Here is a 20,307-nt window from a genome sequence, read left to right on the forward strand (position 1 = left end):
TGTTTCTAACTTGTTTAATTTTTACTGCTCACGTGAAAAGGGAAATGTTCGGCGCTTCCTTAATTACATATTCGTCCTATAGAGCTACACAACTGGCCTACTCCATTCCTGCTTCATTCGTCCGCATGGCGCCTCCTCTCTGAAGAGCAGACGCTGAAGCGCGCGCGTGGGGCGCTAGTCACGACGCTCACAAGGACAACTGCGCTTCAACGTGTTAAAAAAGGTGCTGAAAGCATACTTACTATACGTCCCCGTTTGACTGCTCCATGATATGGAAACCTATGTGTCCTCGTTCAGGGACTGAGAGGAACTTCTATGCTGACTTCTTTTATATCCGAAGAGTTTTGTTCAGAACTGGTTACCGAGATTTTTTTTTTTTTTTTTTCTGCTCCGGTTCGGGTTCAACAGTGCCATGAAAATTACTGTTCGGTTCCGGCAAAAATAACAGCTCAGTTACGGTTTTCGGTTCGGCTCGACACCCTGTTTATAAGTGTTGCTGACTGTTGTATGAACGTCCTTGCATGGTCACCATGAATGCCAGTGTCACAGTGATGCTAAACAAACTAGACATGAACAAAGCATTAAAATGCAAGCAAGCTGGCGTAACGATGTTGATAGTGTCATTTCCTTGAGTCTGAGGTGGAACACAACACAAAACACAAGTATACAGGACTAGTTTCTGTCCTTAACACCGCCTCAAGCTGATGGAAACGATACCATCAACAAATTTACCCATGCTGTCAAGAAACTTCTATTAGGTACTCAGATAGTCCTGACCCAAACCAAAACTAAGAACATCGCTGTCGCATGCATTCTATAGGCAGAGCTTTTTCTGCCACGATGTCATGGTCACATGCTTGCAAGTTTTGTTACAAAATACAAACACAGACAGAGAAAGACAGACAAACACTATGAAGTAGACAGGAGAGGTCTGTCTTCCTGTGCTGCCTCAGACTTGGAGAAATTATGCTCTTCTCATGTACGCATTTGGTCTATGGACTAGTATTGTCTTGATAACTAGACTCGCTCAATAGTTGGCCACTTCATGTTTTTTGTTACATCTCTTTCACATGACGGGGTCGCATCTGTTTTGTTTTTCTACTGCCTTCCATTTATGTGCTCCGGACTAGCCTGTCCCCAACATGTTGGGACCTGAGTCCCCATATTTTACTTTTACAATCAACTAGCTTGGCCATATTTTTCACAATGTGAAGCAAAAATATGATCAGGAACTGTCACGCAAAACATTTTCTTTGGGAAACATGTTTTTCCTGAGAAAATTTGTTTAAAATAGCGCGTGCAACAGCAACCTCTTCAAGCTCCTTCTAACGTGTTGTGACGTCCGATGATTTGAGCACTTTTTATTGAGCTTTGTAATCCTGATCCCCCAATAGAAGACGATACCTTGTAGAGATGGCATTGCTGATGCTGGCACTTCCATCGGTGTGCTGCGTGGAGACGTCTGAGAGGATGATGCAGTCGATTCTGTAGTACGAATAACAGTTCCTTCCTTTGGACGGAAAAATTCTGAAAAAAGAAAACAAAAGGAAACAAACACACACAACCATGTAAACCTGGAATTTTAATGCGGCTGTTCACGCTGCGCTGTCCTCACCTTCTGGAACCAGAAGTTTCAGCCTTGGATCGCTCACAACGGCAGAAGGGCAAGCAGTCTTTTTTAGCCAGGTCTTCTGCTTGCTTGTGAAAGCACTGGAGGTAAAATGGGTGCCACACAACCTCCTCTCATGCAGTCTGTCTAAGGGAAGATCCTCAAGATCAGGACGGTTTGCATAGTGAAACCATTTGAATCTCCTGTGGGGTCATCAAGATATCCGGCTTTAGGGAAACAACCATGCAGAGTCTTTTGGTGAAAAATATCCCCCACCTATCATCCTTGGGGAATCGAAAAAAGGAGAGGCCCGAAGTAACTGAGGAGTTTCGGCACCATTTTGCGGCACAATAATCTTTTCCAGTTCCATGTTCTGCGTGTAATCTGCCTGCAAAAACGAGACACAGTGCATTCTTATGAGAATACTGTTTCTTGATGTACAATGGTAATTTTATGCTCGATGCAAGCTAACAAAACCATATGTCTCTGGTAGCATGTGAAGGGATACAATTGGGCACTGAACAGTTGGATGTTTCTATGTACGGATGTCATCACAAATTAATGGCAAACAAAGCAGTGAAAAATCTACAGCATCCTCTTTTTTGTAGGGCACTTCATTCTGGGGTTAATCTCAATTGTTCACAATATTTGTGACATGAACACACCTTTTGAAATTCGGGTACAACCCGCTTTAAACCAGGAATCCCTTGGGGTCCTCAACCTTGGGGTGCCGGCGTAAAGCCCCAAAATGGGTGAATCACGATATAAGCCAAAACATGCAGGAGAGGTGACCTGTGTATCCACGTTTTATAATCTTGCCATGTCAACCTCGAAGACCAGTCCCTTCATGAAACTGGGACACACGTTGGAATTCTCCCAGTCATTCAGTGCCTCCAATTCCAAGTGCCTCTTGTCTGGTGACCTGTTCACACCAGTGCATGTGCCACAGCAGCTCAGAGAAGACAGCAATGACACCACAGAACAACAAAAATTCTGCTTTCTCAACTCATGATCACAATGGTGGCTGTAATCAGACAACCTCGGTTTCATCCGAAATGCGGGTTGACGTGAGAGATTGAGAAAGAAACACCTTATCTTCCCCAGAAAAAATTCAGAAGGGTGAAAAATTCAGAAAATTTTTGCCCCTTTACCCCTTGAATTGCAAATATCATAAAACACGAAAACAGAGAATCAAACTCGTGTTACGAACAAAGCGTACAATTTACATCTACAGTAGACATGTAATAGATTAATCTGTTGTCCGGATAACATACCACGCAGAGATGTTCCAGGTGCTTTGTTTCCTGGTAACGATTGCAGAGGTGTAGCTGGGGGACCGACGCTGTCCGATTCTTGGAGATGCGCAATTCGTATGGAAGTTGATGGTGTAGGTGGTTTTAGATTCTGGCAAGTTGACTCAACATTTCTTGTCTTTGGTGCACCAGCTGCAGCCAGTCCACTTCTAACTATGGCCTTGGTAGAATTAACCTGAAATGAAACTACTAGAATGATAAACATATTCCTGGATACATAAGATGTGATATTTGGACAATGCCTTCGTTTCACATAGTGTGTGTGTTCTCTTGTGTGCTCTCTGGTGTCTTCACTACCTCCACAACCTTCGGCAGTCCTAGCAGTTCCTTATCACAGCATGCAGTACAGACCACGTTAGAACATGTATACTCACACGCATTGAAGGGACTGCTGTCAGTTTTAATGTAATTCGTTCCTTGTCTTGAAAGTCTTCATCCGTGAAGTGGGCTGAGCAGATGAAGCACTTGCTGATCACTTCCTTCTTTGGTAAATATCGCAACTCCCACTGCTGAGAGTACTCAATCCAAGATGCATACCTGACAAAACAGTGCATACATAGCTCAAAAAACAGGAAAAAGTTTTTTAAGGGTAACAATAGTCTGTTTTGCACGTGTTTTATAGATTGTCATTCAGCAGTGAAAATCTGCGTATCAGTACAATAGGAAATGCAGATTAAACTGGCACAGTAACGTTTCGAAAGAGAGCAACAATTTGCAACCAACCGCGAATCGGCATGTAGAACTTACCTGTCGTCTGCTGGCATGGGGTAAAATTTATGTCTGTTACTGCTTCGGGAGTTTCTGCACCATTTGACACTGCAAACTGAAGAGTTGGGCACAGCCATGGCTGCGCAACACGTACAGCTATGAACAGCGTCCCGCCGGTCCGCATTCGCATGAATGTTGAAGGACCGTGATGTTAAGAATTCTACGGCTACGGACGGATACCATGACGGATGCGGACGGATTGTACGGAAGCCTGGCCCCTTGTCTCAACTTGGATTGCGGCCCACAATCCGGGAATAATGGATCGACGGGCTGTCTTGACTTTGGATGCGGCTGCGTTTTCGGTTTTTGGGCATAGAGCGAGCTGTGCAAAACGCGGGTGTGTCACTGTTCAGGCGAATTATGATACGCGAATCTTGCAATACCAAAGTAGATTCTGTGGTGATGTTGACAAAAACTATTCGTTCTCCTCCGCAACCTTACCAGCATCAGCAACCACGCACCGACAGTGGAGAATACCCAGAATTGTGCAATGTGAAACGGACCGAAAGAAGCACGGATTCGATTAATGTTAGTACATGCACCAGAATGAAGAACGCGGGAGATCTAATTGACGAATCGCGCCCCTCCGACGACACATCCAATATCCGCATTAGGAGTGGTAGTCTGACTTGTCGGACGATACGGAAAGAAAATTTGAACTTGCAGTATACCAAACTTTTTGAGAAGCGAGTGGCCGACAGTGTATTCCAGAAGCTCGAGTCACAAGTAGAGTACTTTACGGGGGACCTGCTTCGGGATAAAGTGTTTGGGAAGTGGCATCGCATACCTAGAAAACAGGTAATCTCAGGCAGTCTACTCGTTCCAACTAATTATGACGGTCGCCTGTCTTTTCCCCGCAGGTGTCCTTTGGAGATGCAGGCAAAGTTTATACGTTCTCCGGCACAAATTTACCGGCAAAGCCTTGGACCCCACTTATTTCTCACCTTCGAGATATCATATCTTCTTACACGGGTTACAGATATAATTTTGTGCTTATTAACAGGTAATGATTACTGATCATGTAATTGTTGTGAAACACGAAGGTGTCGCTACAGATGAGTCAGTGTGGTCTCACCAGAAACATCTCTCATGCCTCTCTATACTTCAGGTACAAAGATGGATGTGACCACATTGGAGAGCACAGAGACGATGAATCTGATCTGGATCGCACTGCTCCCATTGCATCGCTTTCCTTTGGACAAGCACGAGAGTTTGTCTTGAGGCACGCAGATGCACGGAAAAAGTTACGGCATGTCGATCCTGTTAAGGTCACCTTGGAGCATGGAAGTCTTTTATTGATGAATCCCCCAACCAACAGCTTCTGGTACCATTCCTTGCCACCACGCAAGTCAGCAATGGGTGTCAGGATAAACTTGACATTTAGATGCCTTGTGTGAGAGTTGAACTCTTCCTTCTGTTGACTGTCAGTGTGGAAACCATGGAATTATATTTCTCCAGCTTATTTATTTGCAGCAATAAAATATGAAGCAGTGCTCCTATGTCACAAGGTCTCACTCTTACTTACTATTACTTTTTGCCAGGAGGCATCTAAAGTGTTGATGCAAGAAATGTTTTTGGAAGTAATTTCTCAATGTTTTACTTATCTACTTGAATGATGTCCTCGGAAATGGATTGTGGTGAGAGTGGTCAGTATGAAAGGTATTGAATGCAATAAATTACTTTCTAAAACATCACAGTTGGAGTGTACTTTGCCACCTGGGTATAGGCCATAATAAGCAAGTACACTGTTCAATTTGTTTCCAGCAGGTGCTTTGCTAATAAGGCATGGGCCATTCAGGTTAAGATCCACCTGTTAGGAAACACAAACCAATGCAATTGCATCTTCTTTTTTCTTTTGTGCACATGCCTTTACTTTGTGCAATATGCGACAAAATTTCATACTTTATCTCGGTGATTATGACTGCCATTGAGATAATTCATCTTCGGGGGTGTCGGGCATATAAGGACAGCCATAACATATACACATATCTTGCAAGCTTCTGGCTACTACAGAGCAGCAGATTGGATGATCCACGACCAGTACCTATATTTTATCTGGTAGGACCCCTTGGGATAACAGTTACAGGTGGATGGAGCAATAGGTACCACTATGATTGGCCAGGGGACATTTCTGGCAAGCTTATAATACCTGTCAAAATGGTACTTCTCATGTAACACAGGGGCTACGAATCTAAAACTTGTTCCTTGTTATGACACGATACTACTTCTACGAATCAAGTGCCTCATCTCTTATGCTGGATATCTCCACGTGACACCCATCCGGTAACAATCGGGGCTAAATCGAGATGTATCACATCGCATGAAATATTGTTTCCTTCTACCATGCATCAGCGTTTGAATATAAATTTTATTGCGCACTAATCGCTTGGCTACGGCACCCATCAGTAGTTTACCCAGAACCGCAAGCTCAGGGGGGGTGCAGTTACATTGTAAGTTTGTAACCATAATTGTAACAGCAGTACGCTGGAAAAAAGTTAGGGGGTGTTGCCAAGTATTGTGTGTGTGTGTGGGGGGGGGGGTATGGATAAACCGGCGTCCATGAAATTTATCAAACTTCTGTGCCTTCGTTGTGTGTGGGAATGGGAAATATATTGTTTAAAAGGGGATCGCTGCGGGAATTGCCGGTAATACCACTTGTTTGCCCCCCCCCCCGTCTGCTTCGTCTCCGTTCTTCTTCCAGTCCGGTCTACTCGTGGCTCGCGGCTCTCATGACGGCCGCAATCCAAGCCGAGACAAGGGGATCGCGTGGATGCATGGATTAGGGACTCGCGGGGACGGCGGTACCTAAACGCTAATTTTAACATGTGAATGGTTGTGTGCAACTCTTCAGTTCGCAGTGTAAAATGGTGCGGAAACTTCCGAAGCAATAACAATCACCGATCCTATTCCATACTGGCAGATGACTGGTAAGCTCTGCATGCCGGTTCGCGCTGTTGCTCGGTTTTGAAATGATATTTCGCGTCCAATCTGCTATTGTTATTGTACAACTGCAGATTTTCATTGCTGAGTGACTGGCAAAAAAGTACCTGTAAAACAAGCCATTCTTACCTCTCAAAACTTTTTCTGGAGCTGTTTCCTGAGCTCTGAGTGCATCGTTCTGGCAGGCTCAGGTATATGCATCTTGGGTTGAGCCGGTTGAGCACACTCAGCAGTTGGAGTTGCAACATTTACCAAAGGAAGAAGTGTTCAGCAAGTGCTTCATCTGCTCAGCCCACTTCACGGATGAAGACTTTCAAGACAGGAGTGTATGACAAAATTGACAGCAGTCCCTTCTCTGCGTAAGAGCCTACATGTTCGAACATAACGGTTTGTGATTCGCTGTGTTCGGTAGCTGTAGTGTATGCTGTGGTGAGCGATTGTAGTACGACTGCCGAAGTTTTGTGTACATAATAGGTTAGTGCCTAAGTAACCTTACTAAAACTGTTACTTTATGCAACACTAGTCCGGCCTGAACTGGAATACTCTGCGTCCATATGGGATCCCTCTCTGAGTTCTTTGATCAATTCAATCGAGCTCATACAAAATAATGCCGCGCGTTTCATTACCCACAACTATTGCCGTGCTGCTAGTGTCACCCTTATGAAAGAGTCATTACCACTTCCGTCACTAGCCTCTCGGCGTAAACTTGCTCGTCTATCATTATTTCACAAAGTTTACCATCATATTCCTGCGCTACGCGCTCAGTTGTTACCGCCTCCTTCCTATGTTTCATCGCGCTTAGATCATCAACACAAAGTTGGCATTGCTCCCTGCCAAACATCTGCCTGTTCTCATTCTCTCATTCCCCGTACATCGGAAGAGTGGAACCGCCTTCCAGGTAACATCACTGACATATATGACCATTCAAACTCAATGCTGCACTAATTACTTTACTGGAGCTTTCTAATTGATTGTGATATATATGGTGTACTGCATAACAATGTTACATTTTGTTATTTATGTGACTTATTGTGACTTATGTGATTTATTTTAGTGTTATTTATCTAATTGCTTGGTATTTTGTATTTTGTGTACAGTTGCGTTTATACTGACCTGTATTTATTACGTTTGCATATTGTGTTTGTGTGTAATAACCCACTCCCCTCTGTAATGCCTTCGGGCCTTGAGGTGTAAATAAATAAATAAATAATGCCACGGTTAGCTGCTTCTGTACGTGGTACTTAATCTCGCTGCAATTGACAAGTTTTGAAGTAGCACAGAAGTAATTTTTAACACCCTGTTATAAACCTCCTATAAAGCTGTTAAGTAGGCTAGTAAGATGCACCATGCGAAGTAATTCACACCACTGAGTCATAATTATCGCAGAAATTGAATTTAAGGTACGCCGTAAAAAGCGACCGTGCGCAACGGTGGTGAAGAGCCGTACCAGCCTGTGATCTGCCTGGAACCTCACGCTGACGCTATAAGGAAAATGCTTGCTGATTGGTCTAGTGAAATGCCGTCTGCTACTCGGCTGTTTGGGGTTCTGAAAAAGCCTTTCTCCTGGCTCGGTAATGATTCGGCCACTCTTTCTATCCCCAGTTCTCCGGGAGAACTGGCAAAACAGGTTTACCGCGGCAAAGGGACAAGGCGCTGACCCCCACCGACCGGCAAGCCAGAACGAGTTCTCCTTATACCGTCATCGGTGACGTGGCGTCATGCCTCCTCATTCTCGTTATAGCTAGAGTGGCGAGTTAAGGGTGAGCGCGCGGAGCTATGTTATGTGAGTTTTTTTCTGGGAAACAAATTGCGCATCAAAACCTTTGGCACTATTTGGTATAATGACACACACACTTTCATCTTAATCTGAAATCTTTTTGGATCGCTCTCTGTACTCCTTTAACGCCTACCATCCCAAAGAGAGGTATGCATAGAAGAAGATACCAGGGAGCACATAAGAGGCCCAAGAGAACACACACTCTATGTGAAAACCGAGACCTTAGCCGAAATATCACTGATTAGGTTTTATCTTGTCCTTATGGTGCATGTTAAAATTGTGACTCATCAGATGCAGGAATGTTTACCATTCTAGTAGTTCTATTTTAGGTTATGTCTGGATGTTGTACCACCAAGATGATAGTTACAAGTGGGGTGCCCTTAGCCAGTGCTCCGGAGACTAGCAATGTTGTCGAGGCACCTTGCCAAGTCGTAAAACAACCTACATCGTCAACTTGTATACAAACTGCACATCTCAAAGAACCAGGCAACGTTGATCCCTCAGCTACACCTCTGCATTGCTTGCCAGGAAACAAAGCATCTGGAAGTTCTTCGCATGGTATGTCATCCAGACACCAGATTAACATGTTGCGTGTCTGCTGTAGATGTAAATTACGCGCTCAGTTTGCTACACTTAAAGCGGATCCTGGAAAAATTTCACACTCGTGTTTGCCGTCAATTTCAAAATAGCATCCATATATAAAAGCACCCACTATTGAGTGTTCAAGTAGTAGCCTTTCATATGCTAGATGACACATATGGTTTTGTTACCTTGCATTGAGCATAAGATCACTATTGTGCATCAGGAAATGACATCCTCGCGAAAAACCCACAGCCTGACCACATGCCACCTCTCTGTGTCGCCTCCCTTAAGTCCGGCAGTTGTGGTCACTCTCGACAGTAAATTTAACACCATCCAGATACACATAAAACTCCTTCAATGCAGGCATGGTTGCCGTGCACATGTGTTTTTTTAATATATTTTTTTACAGTGTTACACTACTCGGGAGATGTTAGCGTGCACCTTGCATTGCCACATATAGTCCTGCTAATGTAACACCATTGTCCCTAGGCCATGATCACTGTTCTTTGTCTGACATGCTTGATAATTTAGCCGTGATAATACACAATGTATAATTAGGGAGTGACTTTTACGGGTTAAACCCAATTCCGCCTGGTTATTTCCCCCCCGAACTGACCTCCGACCAATTCGGGTTAAACCCGATTTCTCCCTGAATTCCAGTCGCTATGAAATCCTCGAGTGAAGTTTCCACTGAAGACGAATAAAGGTCGCCACGTGTAACACATGTAAGAATGGGTCGCTTTCGTTCCCAGCAATACACCCATGTGTGTCAACACTGTCATGCCTTCGGGGACTACCACTCGAAGGTCACAATCCCGCAAAACAACAAAAAAATACGAGATTAGGAAAGGACTTAATAGACAAGAGGAGAAACAAAAACACCCGATAACACCCGAAGGCACAATTATCGCCCAATTTCTCCCCGAATTACAGATTTAAAAATAGCGCCCGATTTTTACTCCCTGAATCTGAGAAAGGCATTCAACCCGAAAAAGTCACTCCCTATGTATAATGTCCTTTGAGGAAGGTCGCGACACACCATCTATTTGCTGGTGACCTTGTTTGTTCGGTTAACCTTGGGGTGGTTAAAGTGACCTGCTAGAGCTAGAGTGGTTGTTTTTACCTTTGCAGGCAGGCCACTTTCAGAACATGTGAAAGGAAGAGTAGAATGCTCTGCCAAATGGTGCCGAAATCGTGCGGCCAGTTCTGCCTGCTCCTTTTTCCGATTCCCAAAGGATGAGAGGTGGGTTACATTTCAGCAACCTCTGTGAAGTGATTTTTCCCAACAGCTGAACATTTTGATGACCCCACAGGAGATTCAAATGGCTTCACTATGCCAACCGTCCTGATCTCGAGGGTCTCCCCCCAGAAAAACTACACGAGAGGAGGTTGTGCTCCGCACATTTCACGACCGACGCTTTCTCGAGCAGGCACAGGGTCTGGCTAAAGAAAACTGCTTGCCCTTCTGTCATCGTGACTGACCCGGTGATGAAATATCTCGTCCCAGAAGGTGAGGATGAGCACAGCATGAGCAACTGCATTGAAATTCATTCCTTGTTTACTTGCATTGTATTTGGTTTCAGAATTTTTCTGTCCAAAGGAAGGACCTTCTACCTGTACTACAGAATCGACTGCATCTTCTTCTCAGACGTCTCCGTGCAACCCAGTGGAAAAAATGCCCTCATCAGTTATGCCATCTCTAGAGGGTATTGCCTTCTACGTTCTACATTGTAGAGCGCAATTTACCGTTGGTGCAGTGACATCCAGTCAAGCTTAGTTTGTTAAACTGACATCACTGAGGAAAGGCTGCCCACGTTGTCGAGCTGCGACAGTGATAAAAATAACTTTGGAACATATTCTGGGTGAGGGAAAATTTCATTGCCTTGTTAAACTTGTTGTAGTCCTGTTGTGGCACTACTACAAGCAGGGCATTGCCTCCAAAAAGCAAATGACACGACGTGTTGGATGCCACCGTGTTGGTGCGTACCATGGAGACATGGAGTTTACTACCTGTGAATATAAAACAGGACGTTATAAAAATTCAAAATGCAAGAACACATTCTTAGTAACTTATTCTCATCCTGTATGTACCGTTTGCAAGTACATTCCCAGGTTAATGGACGACAAAGCCGTTGGTTAGATAGGTGCGCAATGGCAGAAGCTTCGCAGCAGGCGAAACAACTGTAACTGCACTTCTGTCTAAGCTTCGTTCCCGGAGCTAGATCTCAGCCTTACCAATGTTGAACTTGTGTGATTTCCGGAGGGGCCGTCGCAGAAGCAGACGACTGCGGGTCACCACGCACACCCGAAGCAGTAATGCTGCACCATCTCTTAGGCGAGAGCAGAGGCCTTCCTCGCTGTTTGTCAACAAATGCAAGGATAGTCGTTAAGACTACCATGTTGCTGCTTAGGTCTTTCCTAAGCTGGTGCTCCTAGTGGGTGTGGGTACAGGACGCACATGCAGGCACCACAAAAGAGTGCACCCATGGGCATGATAATTTTCAAAATGACTGCAAATGCCTTTATTCTATTTTGAGGACACAACTGCTTTAGAATTCTCACCTGGCTCTCACTGCAGGAATATTTCTCTTTACGAACTTCTTAAGTGTCTTCTATTTAATAAGCTCGAGGTAGTATTGCAATGCTACACGGCAAATGTCTCGATGGTATGATGGTCTTTAATGTCATTGCACGAAATTAATCTTGCAGGGGATGCTGTTCATGATAAGAGCCAGCTAGGAAATGCTGGCAATACAGAACCAGTATCTTCAGAGCAGCCACCTTCCAAAAAAGCACAAGAGACAGCCACGACCAAGTCATTTATACCAATAGCAATGAAGAAACCGACAGTGGCTATTCCTCCTAATACAACCCTGAACAGTGATGAGAACTTGCCAGTACCCATCACTGCCCCTCCAGAGCCTGAACCTTTGCAGAAACTCATGCCTCTAACTTCAATGGAGCAGGTTCCAGTAGCTCCAGGGATTGTCTACTACAGGTATGCCATTCTTCAGTGCTTCCCAAGCTGTGGGTCGCGAAACAGCTCGGGAACTTGAAAAAGGCACGTATCAACAGTTTCTGCTGAAGTCACTTCTCAAATTTTGGACAGCGTTGGCAGGAAAGTTCACACTCCTGAGTACTAAAGCCACGAGGATCCTTCTCCCCTTTGCCATGACCTACTAGACTATAGCAACCGTATCATACGGACCCCTTCCCAGAGTCGCATTTGGAGGCTAGCGGTGGAGCTACCCATCAGCCCGGTTATCGCTTCCACAATTTCTACAGTACTCTGTACTTTAGCTTACCTTAGTATTTTTGTAGAAGTGGTGGATGTGCCACGAGAGATGCTTCCATCTAAAGTTGATTATCATCATCGTTTTCCGCATTTTCATAGGGACTGTTGCCGTCATCTGCTACGGTTATCGTGCGTCCGCTCCTGCGCGTTCAAAATTCAAATTTCCATCATCCAATCATGATGCAGATCTTGCAGGCCGATGAGGAGCGCCCTTAGCGGATCGTGCGGACGGGCTCTTCATTGGGTTTGCTGATTATGATATATATTGTCGTTATAATCCAATAGGTCAGGGCCACGACATACCTCTGCGGACTTGGCTTACTGCGGTGGCGACGATGAAAACAATGTACATGTCGCTGCTCAACATCGAGCCGGAACTGAGGGCTGCTGCGTTGAAACTCCTCCCTCATTTCGACACACTATGTTATAACAAACAGTGTCACTTGAGTCATGAGCCATTCCTGCTAGCATTTGTCTAGCCCAGCTGATTCACTCGAATAAAACTTCAGCGTCAATTTTGTGTAACACGTTTCACGCATTGGAATCAAAAAGCTTGTGGCATTGTCAAGAAAGGAGGGGTCACGGCGCTCAATTTTATAAGTTTTGATGGGAAGCAGGGTAACAGAGTTTGGGAAGCGCTGCCATACTTAATCCTATGGAACCTTCAGAAAAGAGGGGTTTTTGTTTGGGAAGGTGTGTACCTTTGGTGTATGCCAAGAAAGCATTCATACTGCTTCATCAGAATGTGCCGCAGTTCTTGGTGTTTCTTGAACCCACGCTATTTTGCACAAACTGTTCCTCCCCCCAAACAAATTGCAACAGTTAGTGCAGTTTCAAATGACTTTGCAGCATTTGTGTCGTCCTGGCCCTTTAAACATACAGTCGCAGAGAGTTGGAGAAACTATGTCGAAATATCATCATTCATCACGTCCCACGCTCCTCGATTATCGCTGTCATCCCGCGCAGCCAGGATACTGTTATTGTTCGCTGACAACCACAAATCGAAACTGAAAAAAAAAAGAAAAAGAATGTGGTGCTCAACTCAAGTTCAGCATCGCACTATAAATATCTTTGAGTATATTTTCATGTTTAATAAGTACAGTGGTCTTCATGTCTACTCCCGGCCTCTGGACTATATTCAGATACGTTAAAGAGACGTATATTTTCAGTCAAATTTGTCCTGGGATGCACATGTTGACTTTGTTGTGCAATAGACTATCAGAAGGCTATTGAAAAGAGCACTGAGGCATTTGACAACCCACCTACGATTAGCGGCCTACAAGTCGCTGGTACTTCCTATAATGCAGTATGCTTGTATAATGTGAGACCCTCATCTCGTTATTCACCAGAAGAAACTGGAATGAGTGCAGAAGAAAGCTGTCAGGTTTATATACAATGATTACAGGTCTACTACGTCTGTGACTGCCTTATGTCGTCGACCGATGTTACCTCCGATTGTATCACAGTTTAAGATGCTAAGGCTGAAATACATGTACAGTGCTGGGCAAAATTTTACGAAACACACTCTGGCGCATTCCCTTTTCAGAGTGACATGCTAGCAGCAAATGGGACCGTACGGACTTGCATACAGGTGACTGGGTTACCTAAGCACATGTCTGTAAATCAGTACGGCACCATTCGCCGCTAGCACGTTACTCTAAGGAAGGAATGCACCGGAGCATGTTCCGTAAACTTTTGTCCAGCACTGTGCCAGTTGTTTCATATTACCCTCTTTCGCAGTATCAACTAAAAGATGGAAGATTATCAAGACATAAGCATGGTCTACACTGAAGGAATATGTTTGTTGCACTAACATTCTAAAATTTTCGTTCTATTCAAGAGCCATACACGACGAGAACAGCCTTCCGGAGGGCGTCGTCACTGTAGAGCATATGCCTAGATTTTTGCAAAATATGGAATACCCGTTATCCGGCCATCTACTGTAATGATCCGCAACGTGGATCAACGGTAGTGCAAATAAAAATAAATAAAACTTCTATACTTCTAAAAATAAAAACTTCTGTAACTGCGCTGCATGGCGAACAGCTGCGCACACAAGTGCAGTCACTTCACGTTATTAAATGAAATTTGGCGGTCCCTTCAATGTTTCATATCGTGTCAGACATGTGGCATTCATTGTTATGGCACATGCTTAGCAAACCTTCTTGGGGGATGGTCATTTGCATGTTTTGCAAATGATTGCAATCTATATCTTCTATACATTAGGCTCCGTGAGAGGGGGACAGCATGCGACGCAGAAATCGATGTACACGAAGGTGCTGGTCCGTTAGAGACTGGAGAAAGGAGCATGGACACCGAAGATACACAATATTATTATGCAGATTCACCTGGTTCACTCTACTCATCTGTTGTTGAGACTTCAGCTGCCACGGTTGTAAGTACTGTATATCATCATCATCATTGGAAAATCATCAGGATGCCAGAGTGTCCATTTCTCAGTGATGCACTTCAATAGTCTACACAGTATTGAAAAAACGGAACCTGAGAACGGGACAGAGGAGGGATGACACGACACGTTCTCAAACACAGCAGACCCTTTAATGACAGAATCACTTACGTAGCCAACAACTTCCGAATTAGTGGCGAGGGGCAACCGAAGCTACACTTACACAATTTCCCCTCGTGACAATCTCTTTGTATTCCTTTAACAGTCTGGCTACAGGGTCCCGAACAGAATCCAGGACACTTGTCGAAGGCCGGGGAAGAATTGTTACAAAGGCTAAAATTGGCGATAAGTTCGGAATTCCCAGACAAAGACTCCGCATTTCTCTTGTGTTTGCTGAGCCGAGTGTTTAGACACCATCCAGTCTGACCTACATAGCAAAACCCACAACCTAGCGGTGTACAATACGCCACATTTTTTGCGCAGGTCACAAAACCCTTTTTGTGAGAAATGCCACAGCCGGAGTTCTGGAAGAGAGGAAAGGGGGCAAGCTTTGAGAGATGACACCACATTAGAGAAAACCACCTGAACGTTAAATCTGTGTGCGGCAGCTCGGGTTCCGTTTTTTCACTATGTACCAGCTGGCCTGCACCCTTGCCCATTTTGCTACTACAGAGTATGTTGCATACAGGGGCTAGTTTCTAGTTTTTGTCGAATTCTTTGTTGATCCCAGTGTAACAGGCTAGCACCTTCACTTACCTAGTATTATGCACAGCCTCTTCGTAACTCAGGAGTGCCACAAGGCCTTGTACTTCGCAGGATTTCAGGCTCCCTCCAGTATGGCATGCCGGGAAGCGCTGGTGTTAAGGTACACACCTCTTTCAGGCTTTTTCATCGAAATGTGCTTGCCTTGCAGGCATTGCAAACAGAAGAAAGCAACATGGAAAGATCAAGCTTCAATGTGCTGTTTTGTTGCTGCAACTCTGAGGGAGCAAATACTCAGATCTCCCATAAACCAGTGGACACAAAGTTATCCAAATGGACTATATCATATATCAAATATTCTTGACAAGCCCAGCTGTTTGACACTGCTCTAGCAAGGTGAGACAAGGCTGACCTCTTGTGTGTACCTAGTTACTAACAGCCATTTTGTTTTTGACAGCTCTATAGCATGTATTGGTCTCCTGCTCACATATTGCCTTCGCCTTCTGCATTCGTTTATGGCAGACACAAGAGGTCACAACCTTCCCTATCGCAAACTAGTCCAGCAAACCGTAGAGGTAAAAATAAATGAAGAAATAAACGATCCAAAAAAGAATTGCAAAAAAAAGGCCACTGTTGTTCGCCAACAACTACGCCAGTGATCTCGTTCTTGTAGTCATGGGTTCCATTCCAGACATTGGAACGGACATCTTGAGCAATGGCCAAGATGTTTCCCTCCCATTGAGTTTTCTCCAGCTTATGCTAATGGTGCTGATGTCCGGCAAAATAGATTGCAGAGGCCAAAGCCACGAATTATGATGTCGTTTGTTGTGCCAAACATGGATAGGCTTATCCGCGACAACATCTTCAGGTACCTTCGCCCATGGTAGGAATAAAATGAAGCCGCAGCAAATTCTGCGAACTTGTTATTTATCGGCGTATTCCACAGCAGGATTGCGACTGTTTACCAGACAGGTAGTCCGTCTCACGTATGCCCCTCAGACTGTTTCAATCGACACTTAATGCTCGCCTTACAGTCACCTTCTACAGCCTGCGTGAGACAGAAATGGCTGCTAGCCATCAAGAGAAAAGATATAAGTTCAATGCTGATACAGCAAAGATGTGTTCACGGCTTCTCAAAGAGGCTGATTTTGTCTCAAATTGGAGACGGATTCCCCATGAATTTGCGATGCAATCAGTCTTCACATTCAAAAAGAATCCAGAGAGAGAAAACTACCAAAGGAATGCGTAGTAGTGATGTAAAAGATACGGTCGAGGAACTATAGACACATAGTTTTACGATAATGGACCGTCGATGCTTGTCACAATCATACTAAGCTTTTATTTTGTACCAAATGGTTCTCAAATGGGCTGCACTGAACTGTCCAAATATCTCATGGAATGGGATAAAAGAGCAGCGTACTAGGTTAACGTAATTCGCTCTCCCAAAATCGAAATGACCGCGCTACAGTGCTTCCAATGCAATAAGGAATCTAGAAGCACTTAGCGATGGGCAAGAACACGTAAACAAACACAAACACGAAGGCTCAAACTGCTAGAAGCACTTACCTTTGTTGCATTCTGTTTTGAATCCCTCGTCTCACCACGTGAATAACATAGTGGAACAGCACATGTATGAGGCCAGGCACGCGACAGGTCAGCTGCGCGTGAGTCGTGTGTACCACACAAGTCAGGTAGGGAGCCTCAAACATTGCCGAATTTCGGAGGTTTCCGTACGCGCTACAAGGGGGCACTGGGTTTTGCATCTATTCAGAGTGCATCTATTCCATCTGTTATCTATTCAGGAGCTTTCCTTCCTCCATGCATCTATGAGGTGGAAAGGAGGCCACGAGGGCGGAGCAAAGTGGCCGGAAATTCCAGGGCAAGCGCGGCCTTTTATTCGCTTCTTCAGCCTTGGAAACAACTTCCTCCCTGTTGCTACGGGGAGGACGCTGACTGACTGTCCTAGACTTTGCTGACCAAGAGCGAGGGAGGCTCCGTCTCCAAAATGCGCGCCAGTAGGAGGACTCGGAAGGCGGATGGGCAAGGGAAGGCAGAAGGCTAGGATAGTCCGCTGACCTCCCGGGGCGGTCCACTTTTTCGCGCGCCACGTGGGCATACACGAAGTTGCGCAACAGCGCGGGTGACACCCAAATACCAAGTACAATAGAAAAATGATAGCGCACATTGCCATGCAAGATTGCCAGTGTCAAAGATAAGAGGAAACAACAAATTTATACCATGATGATTCCACGTGTCCTACCTTGCACTTGCCTTGTCTTGTGCAAGTGGAAACCAACAGAGGTGGATGGAAGCATTTCGAATCCTGGTACATAAAGAAAACAAAAGATACTATCAACAAGCACCCTGGCCCTCTCCCAGACTGTTACGCTCCACTAGTACATAAATAAGCAGTATCGGACGGGACGGTTCACTTCTGATGATGGGACACGAAACGTCAAGTCTTGTGTTTTTTTTTGTGTGTGTGTGTTGCTTGCCGGTCCGGTTGCTGGACTATATTCGGAAAAAACGTCCCCTGTGGAGAGGCTACCTGGAGTTTCCCCAAAAAACAAATAAAGGGTGTTGATGTTACGATCGCATGGTATTTGAACCCTTGTTTGACCCTTGACAGTTTATTGCAGCACGTTTACTGAGCATCCTGCAATTGTTCATTCTTATTCTGTGCTGAGAAATAAGGGTCAACGCATTCCAAGCTGAAGGTCCCCAGAAGAAATGTCCCGTGTGGAGAGGCTACCGGGAGTTTCCCAAAAAAACAAAATCGGGGTGTTGAACATGTGCAGAAAGTTGGGCTAGTTGGTGAGAGAGCATACTGCAATATTTGGGGACGGGAAAGACGAAGACAAAGTACAGAAAGAGCAAGCGTCAGAGCAGAACGGAGTGTTGAGGCTACGATTACATGGTGTCGATCTGTGTTGGCAACAATAAGAACGGCCACGTCACCCTGCGGGTAAGTCCGTGATAGGATACAGAGGGTGCGTTCTTTTCGCTTGCACCTCCTGCACCAGATCTGAACTGGGTTATTTGCGTGCTGCACTTTCCTATTGAAAAGAAAGGCATTACTAATAAAGTTCCTTTCAGCTGGAAAGTGCAGCTCCCGAAAACCCATCTTGCGTACAGTCCAAGGTAGTGCAGTCCAGTGCAAGTGAAAAGAATGCGCTTAGAAATCGTCTGCTTTTGCGCGCGCTAGTGCATCGGCGTGAGCAGACGACTTTCAGAAGTTACTAGGCATCGCGGCAACTCTCGTACATTTTCATTCAGTTCTCAGGTGAAAAACGCGCGTTCTAAGTAGTGGCTAGCATGGTGGTTCAGAACAACTATGTTAATCCTCTGAGACAAGTTAAAAGTCCAGAACAACCCCATCCACAATCACAAATCTGAAGTCGCTGGCCATCGGCGCGCGCGGTCGCATTACAACTCCGACCAAAAATGTATTACGCGCGCTTCCATTACACTCCCCGTTGTACACTGATCATGCTTCGAAATGAAGTGCCGCTAACGACGTACATGGAGAAGGAGTACGTGTTTATTTAAAAACCGCATTAAATACTCGCGGAAAGAAAACACGTGACTTAGCTTCCACGTATCCGATTGTGCGCCACATTATGGGAGACCCCACAGTCAATGCTCCGACTACATTCTCCGCTCGCGGAGGTATATGCCTGAGTGTCCCCATTTCCAGAGCAAAGGGGATTACTCAACCCAAGGTGCTTCTGCAAGTTACAATTACCATGACAACGACGACGCACCCGCAGGCCGACGTCATACGTGACGTATGCATGAGAGAAGCGCAACTTTCGTCGTCTGCTCTTACGGCACGTTTCGACAAATTCCTCGAAAACGACTTGGTTATTCCGAATGAAACTTTGACGGTTGTATGTGTACAGTACTCGTGAAACTAGTCTTGGCTAAGTTTCGGAATCGCCCCGGCTGTACGAGACCGTCCTGCTTCAAAATGGCGGAATGGGAGATTTCAAGGCGATAGCTCTGATCTAAAATGGTGCGACTGGCTTTGGCGCCGCCCATCGTGTGACGTCACATGGCGCGCTTTGGGACAGGCTCCTCCCAATGGCCAAACACTCCTAGTAAACGGCTCTGGCCCATGCCAGTGCCGTGTATGCCAAAGGGAGTCTGGCCATTAGGAGGAGCCTAAAAAAGAGTCTCGACCTGTCAATCAAACTTAGGCGCATTTCACTGGTTACCGTTTTCCATGGGAGCTGTCATGACACCATATTTTCTCCAAGATGGAGGATGGTGCTTGGAACGGCGAAGCGGAGATTTCGTGACAAAAAATTTTCACAGACTACTTTAATTTCATACTGTGTATTTATATATCCTCATGTACGCATCGGCAAAATCGGCTTCAACTTTCGCTCCCCCATCATTATTTACGCGAAAATGGGATGTTTCGTCGCTAACGTTAGGGCTAGGTAAGACCGTGATACCAAGAAAATAGCAAGAAGGACGACCCTTGTACGTAAGATTTTGCATTATATAATTGCATCTTATTTATACATACATCTTTGCTCATTTTTGATTCGATCTACTTACATTACGTGATTTAAAACTTCATACCGGCAGTCGTCTGCTACGAGCTACCTCCTGGCCAATCATTTCTGCCAGCAACCATTTCTGCAATTCTGAGCCTTCCCAACATGCCTCTGTCCATGCAGATTGCGTTGATAAAAGTGGGCGCAAAATCCGTCGTTTTGGTCTGTCACCACTCACCAGTGATATCCGTTCCAATCCGAATCAATCGAGTTTCTCCAAAATGGTGGCACCCAGTAAATAAGGGTGAGGTATAAGTACTGGATGGATGTAATAATAGACAACTGTATTTCGACCCGTGATTGGCTAGATACCTTAAAAAGTGGGTGGAACCTCAGGTATAGGCAGGTC

At 45.1% G+C, this 20,307-nt stretch overlaps 3 protein-coding genes and 1 long non-coding RNA gene across 8 annotated transcripts in view; 2 read left to right on the forward strand and 2 right to left on the reverse strand.

The window, feature by feature from the left end:
- Positions 1-3,866, reverse strand: part of LOC135400808 (uncharacterized) — an 8,372-nt gene extending 4,506 nt beyond the window's left edge. Inside the window, exons 1-6 of the mRNA XM_064632731.1 lie at positions 3,670-3,866; positions 3,297-3,459; positions 2,884-3,097; positions 1,886-1,997; positions 1,616-1,812; positions 1,405-1,527 (exon numbers count right to left, since the gene is read on the reverse strand). Coding sequence (XP_064488801.1) covers positions 1,405-1,527; positions 1,616-1,812; positions 1,886-1,997; positions 2,884-3,097; positions 3,297-3,459; positions 3,670-3,767 — 907 coding nt within the window. The 5' untranslated portion in view covers positions 3,768-3,866. The remainder of the gene's footprint in view (positions 1-1,404; positions 1,528-1,615; positions 1,813-1,885; positions 1,998-2,883; positions 3,098-3,296; positions 3,460-3,669) is intronic.
- Positions 3,867-3,982: 116 nt separating this feature from the next.
- On the forward strand, positions 3,983-5,384 carry LOC135400810 (DNA oxidative demethylase ALKBH2-like). The gene is made up of 3 exons (XM_064632732.1): positions 3,983-4,488; positions 4,551-4,693; positions 4,799-5,384. The coding sequence occupies exons 1-3, from the start codon at positions 4,051-4,053 to the stop codon at positions 5,085-5,087; spliced, it is 870 nt and encodes a 289-aa protein (XP_064488802.1). The 5' UTR covers positions 3,983-4,050; the 3' UTR covers positions 5,088-5,384.
- Positions 5,385-6,429: 1,045 nt separating this feature from the next.
- On the forward strand, positions 6,430-16,039 carry LOC135400814 (uncharacterized). 5 transcript variants are annotated; one of them, XM_064632741.1, is made up of 10 exons: positions 6,430-6,617; positions 6,705-7,017; positions 8,737-8,965; positions 10,121-10,232; positions 10,303-10,499; positions 10,573-10,695; positions 11,699-11,987; positions 14,511-14,679; positions 15,605-15,789; positions 15,851-16,039. In XM_064632741.1, exons 3-9 carry the CDS (start codon positions 8,740-8,742, stop codon positions 15,755-15,757), a joined length of 1,269 nt encoding a protein of 422 aa, XP_064488811.1. In that variant the 5' UTR covers positions 6,430-6,617; positions 6,705-7,017; positions 8,737-8,739; the 3' UTR covers positions 15,758-15,789; positions 15,851-16,039. The 5 variants fall into 5 exon arrangements, with proteins under 5 accessions (XP_064488811.1, XP_064488809.1, XP_064488808.1 ...); XM_064632739.1 differs by having other exon boundaries at positions 6,705-6,989; positions 8,726-8,965; XM_064632738.1 differs by having other exon boundaries at positions 6,705-6,989.
- Positions 12,395-13,669, reverse strand: LOC135400819 (uncharacterized). Its single transcript, XR_010424651.1, has 3 exons — positions 13,547-13,669; positions 12,588-13,291; positions 12,395-12,425 (listed from the first exon to the last, which is right to left on the reverse strand). It is a non-coding gene; the product is annotated as an uncharacterized LOC135400819 (long non-coding RNA).
- Positions 16,040-20,307: the final 4,268 nt, after the last annotated feature.

The sequence above is a fragment of the Ornithodoros turicata genome, chromosome 7, assembly GCF_037126465.1.
Source record: "Ornithodoros turicata isolate Travis chromosome 7, ASM3712646v1, whole genome shotgun sequence".
NCBI lineage: Eukaryota > Metazoa > Arthropoda > Arachnida > Ixodida > Argasidae > Ornithodoros > Ornithodoros turicata.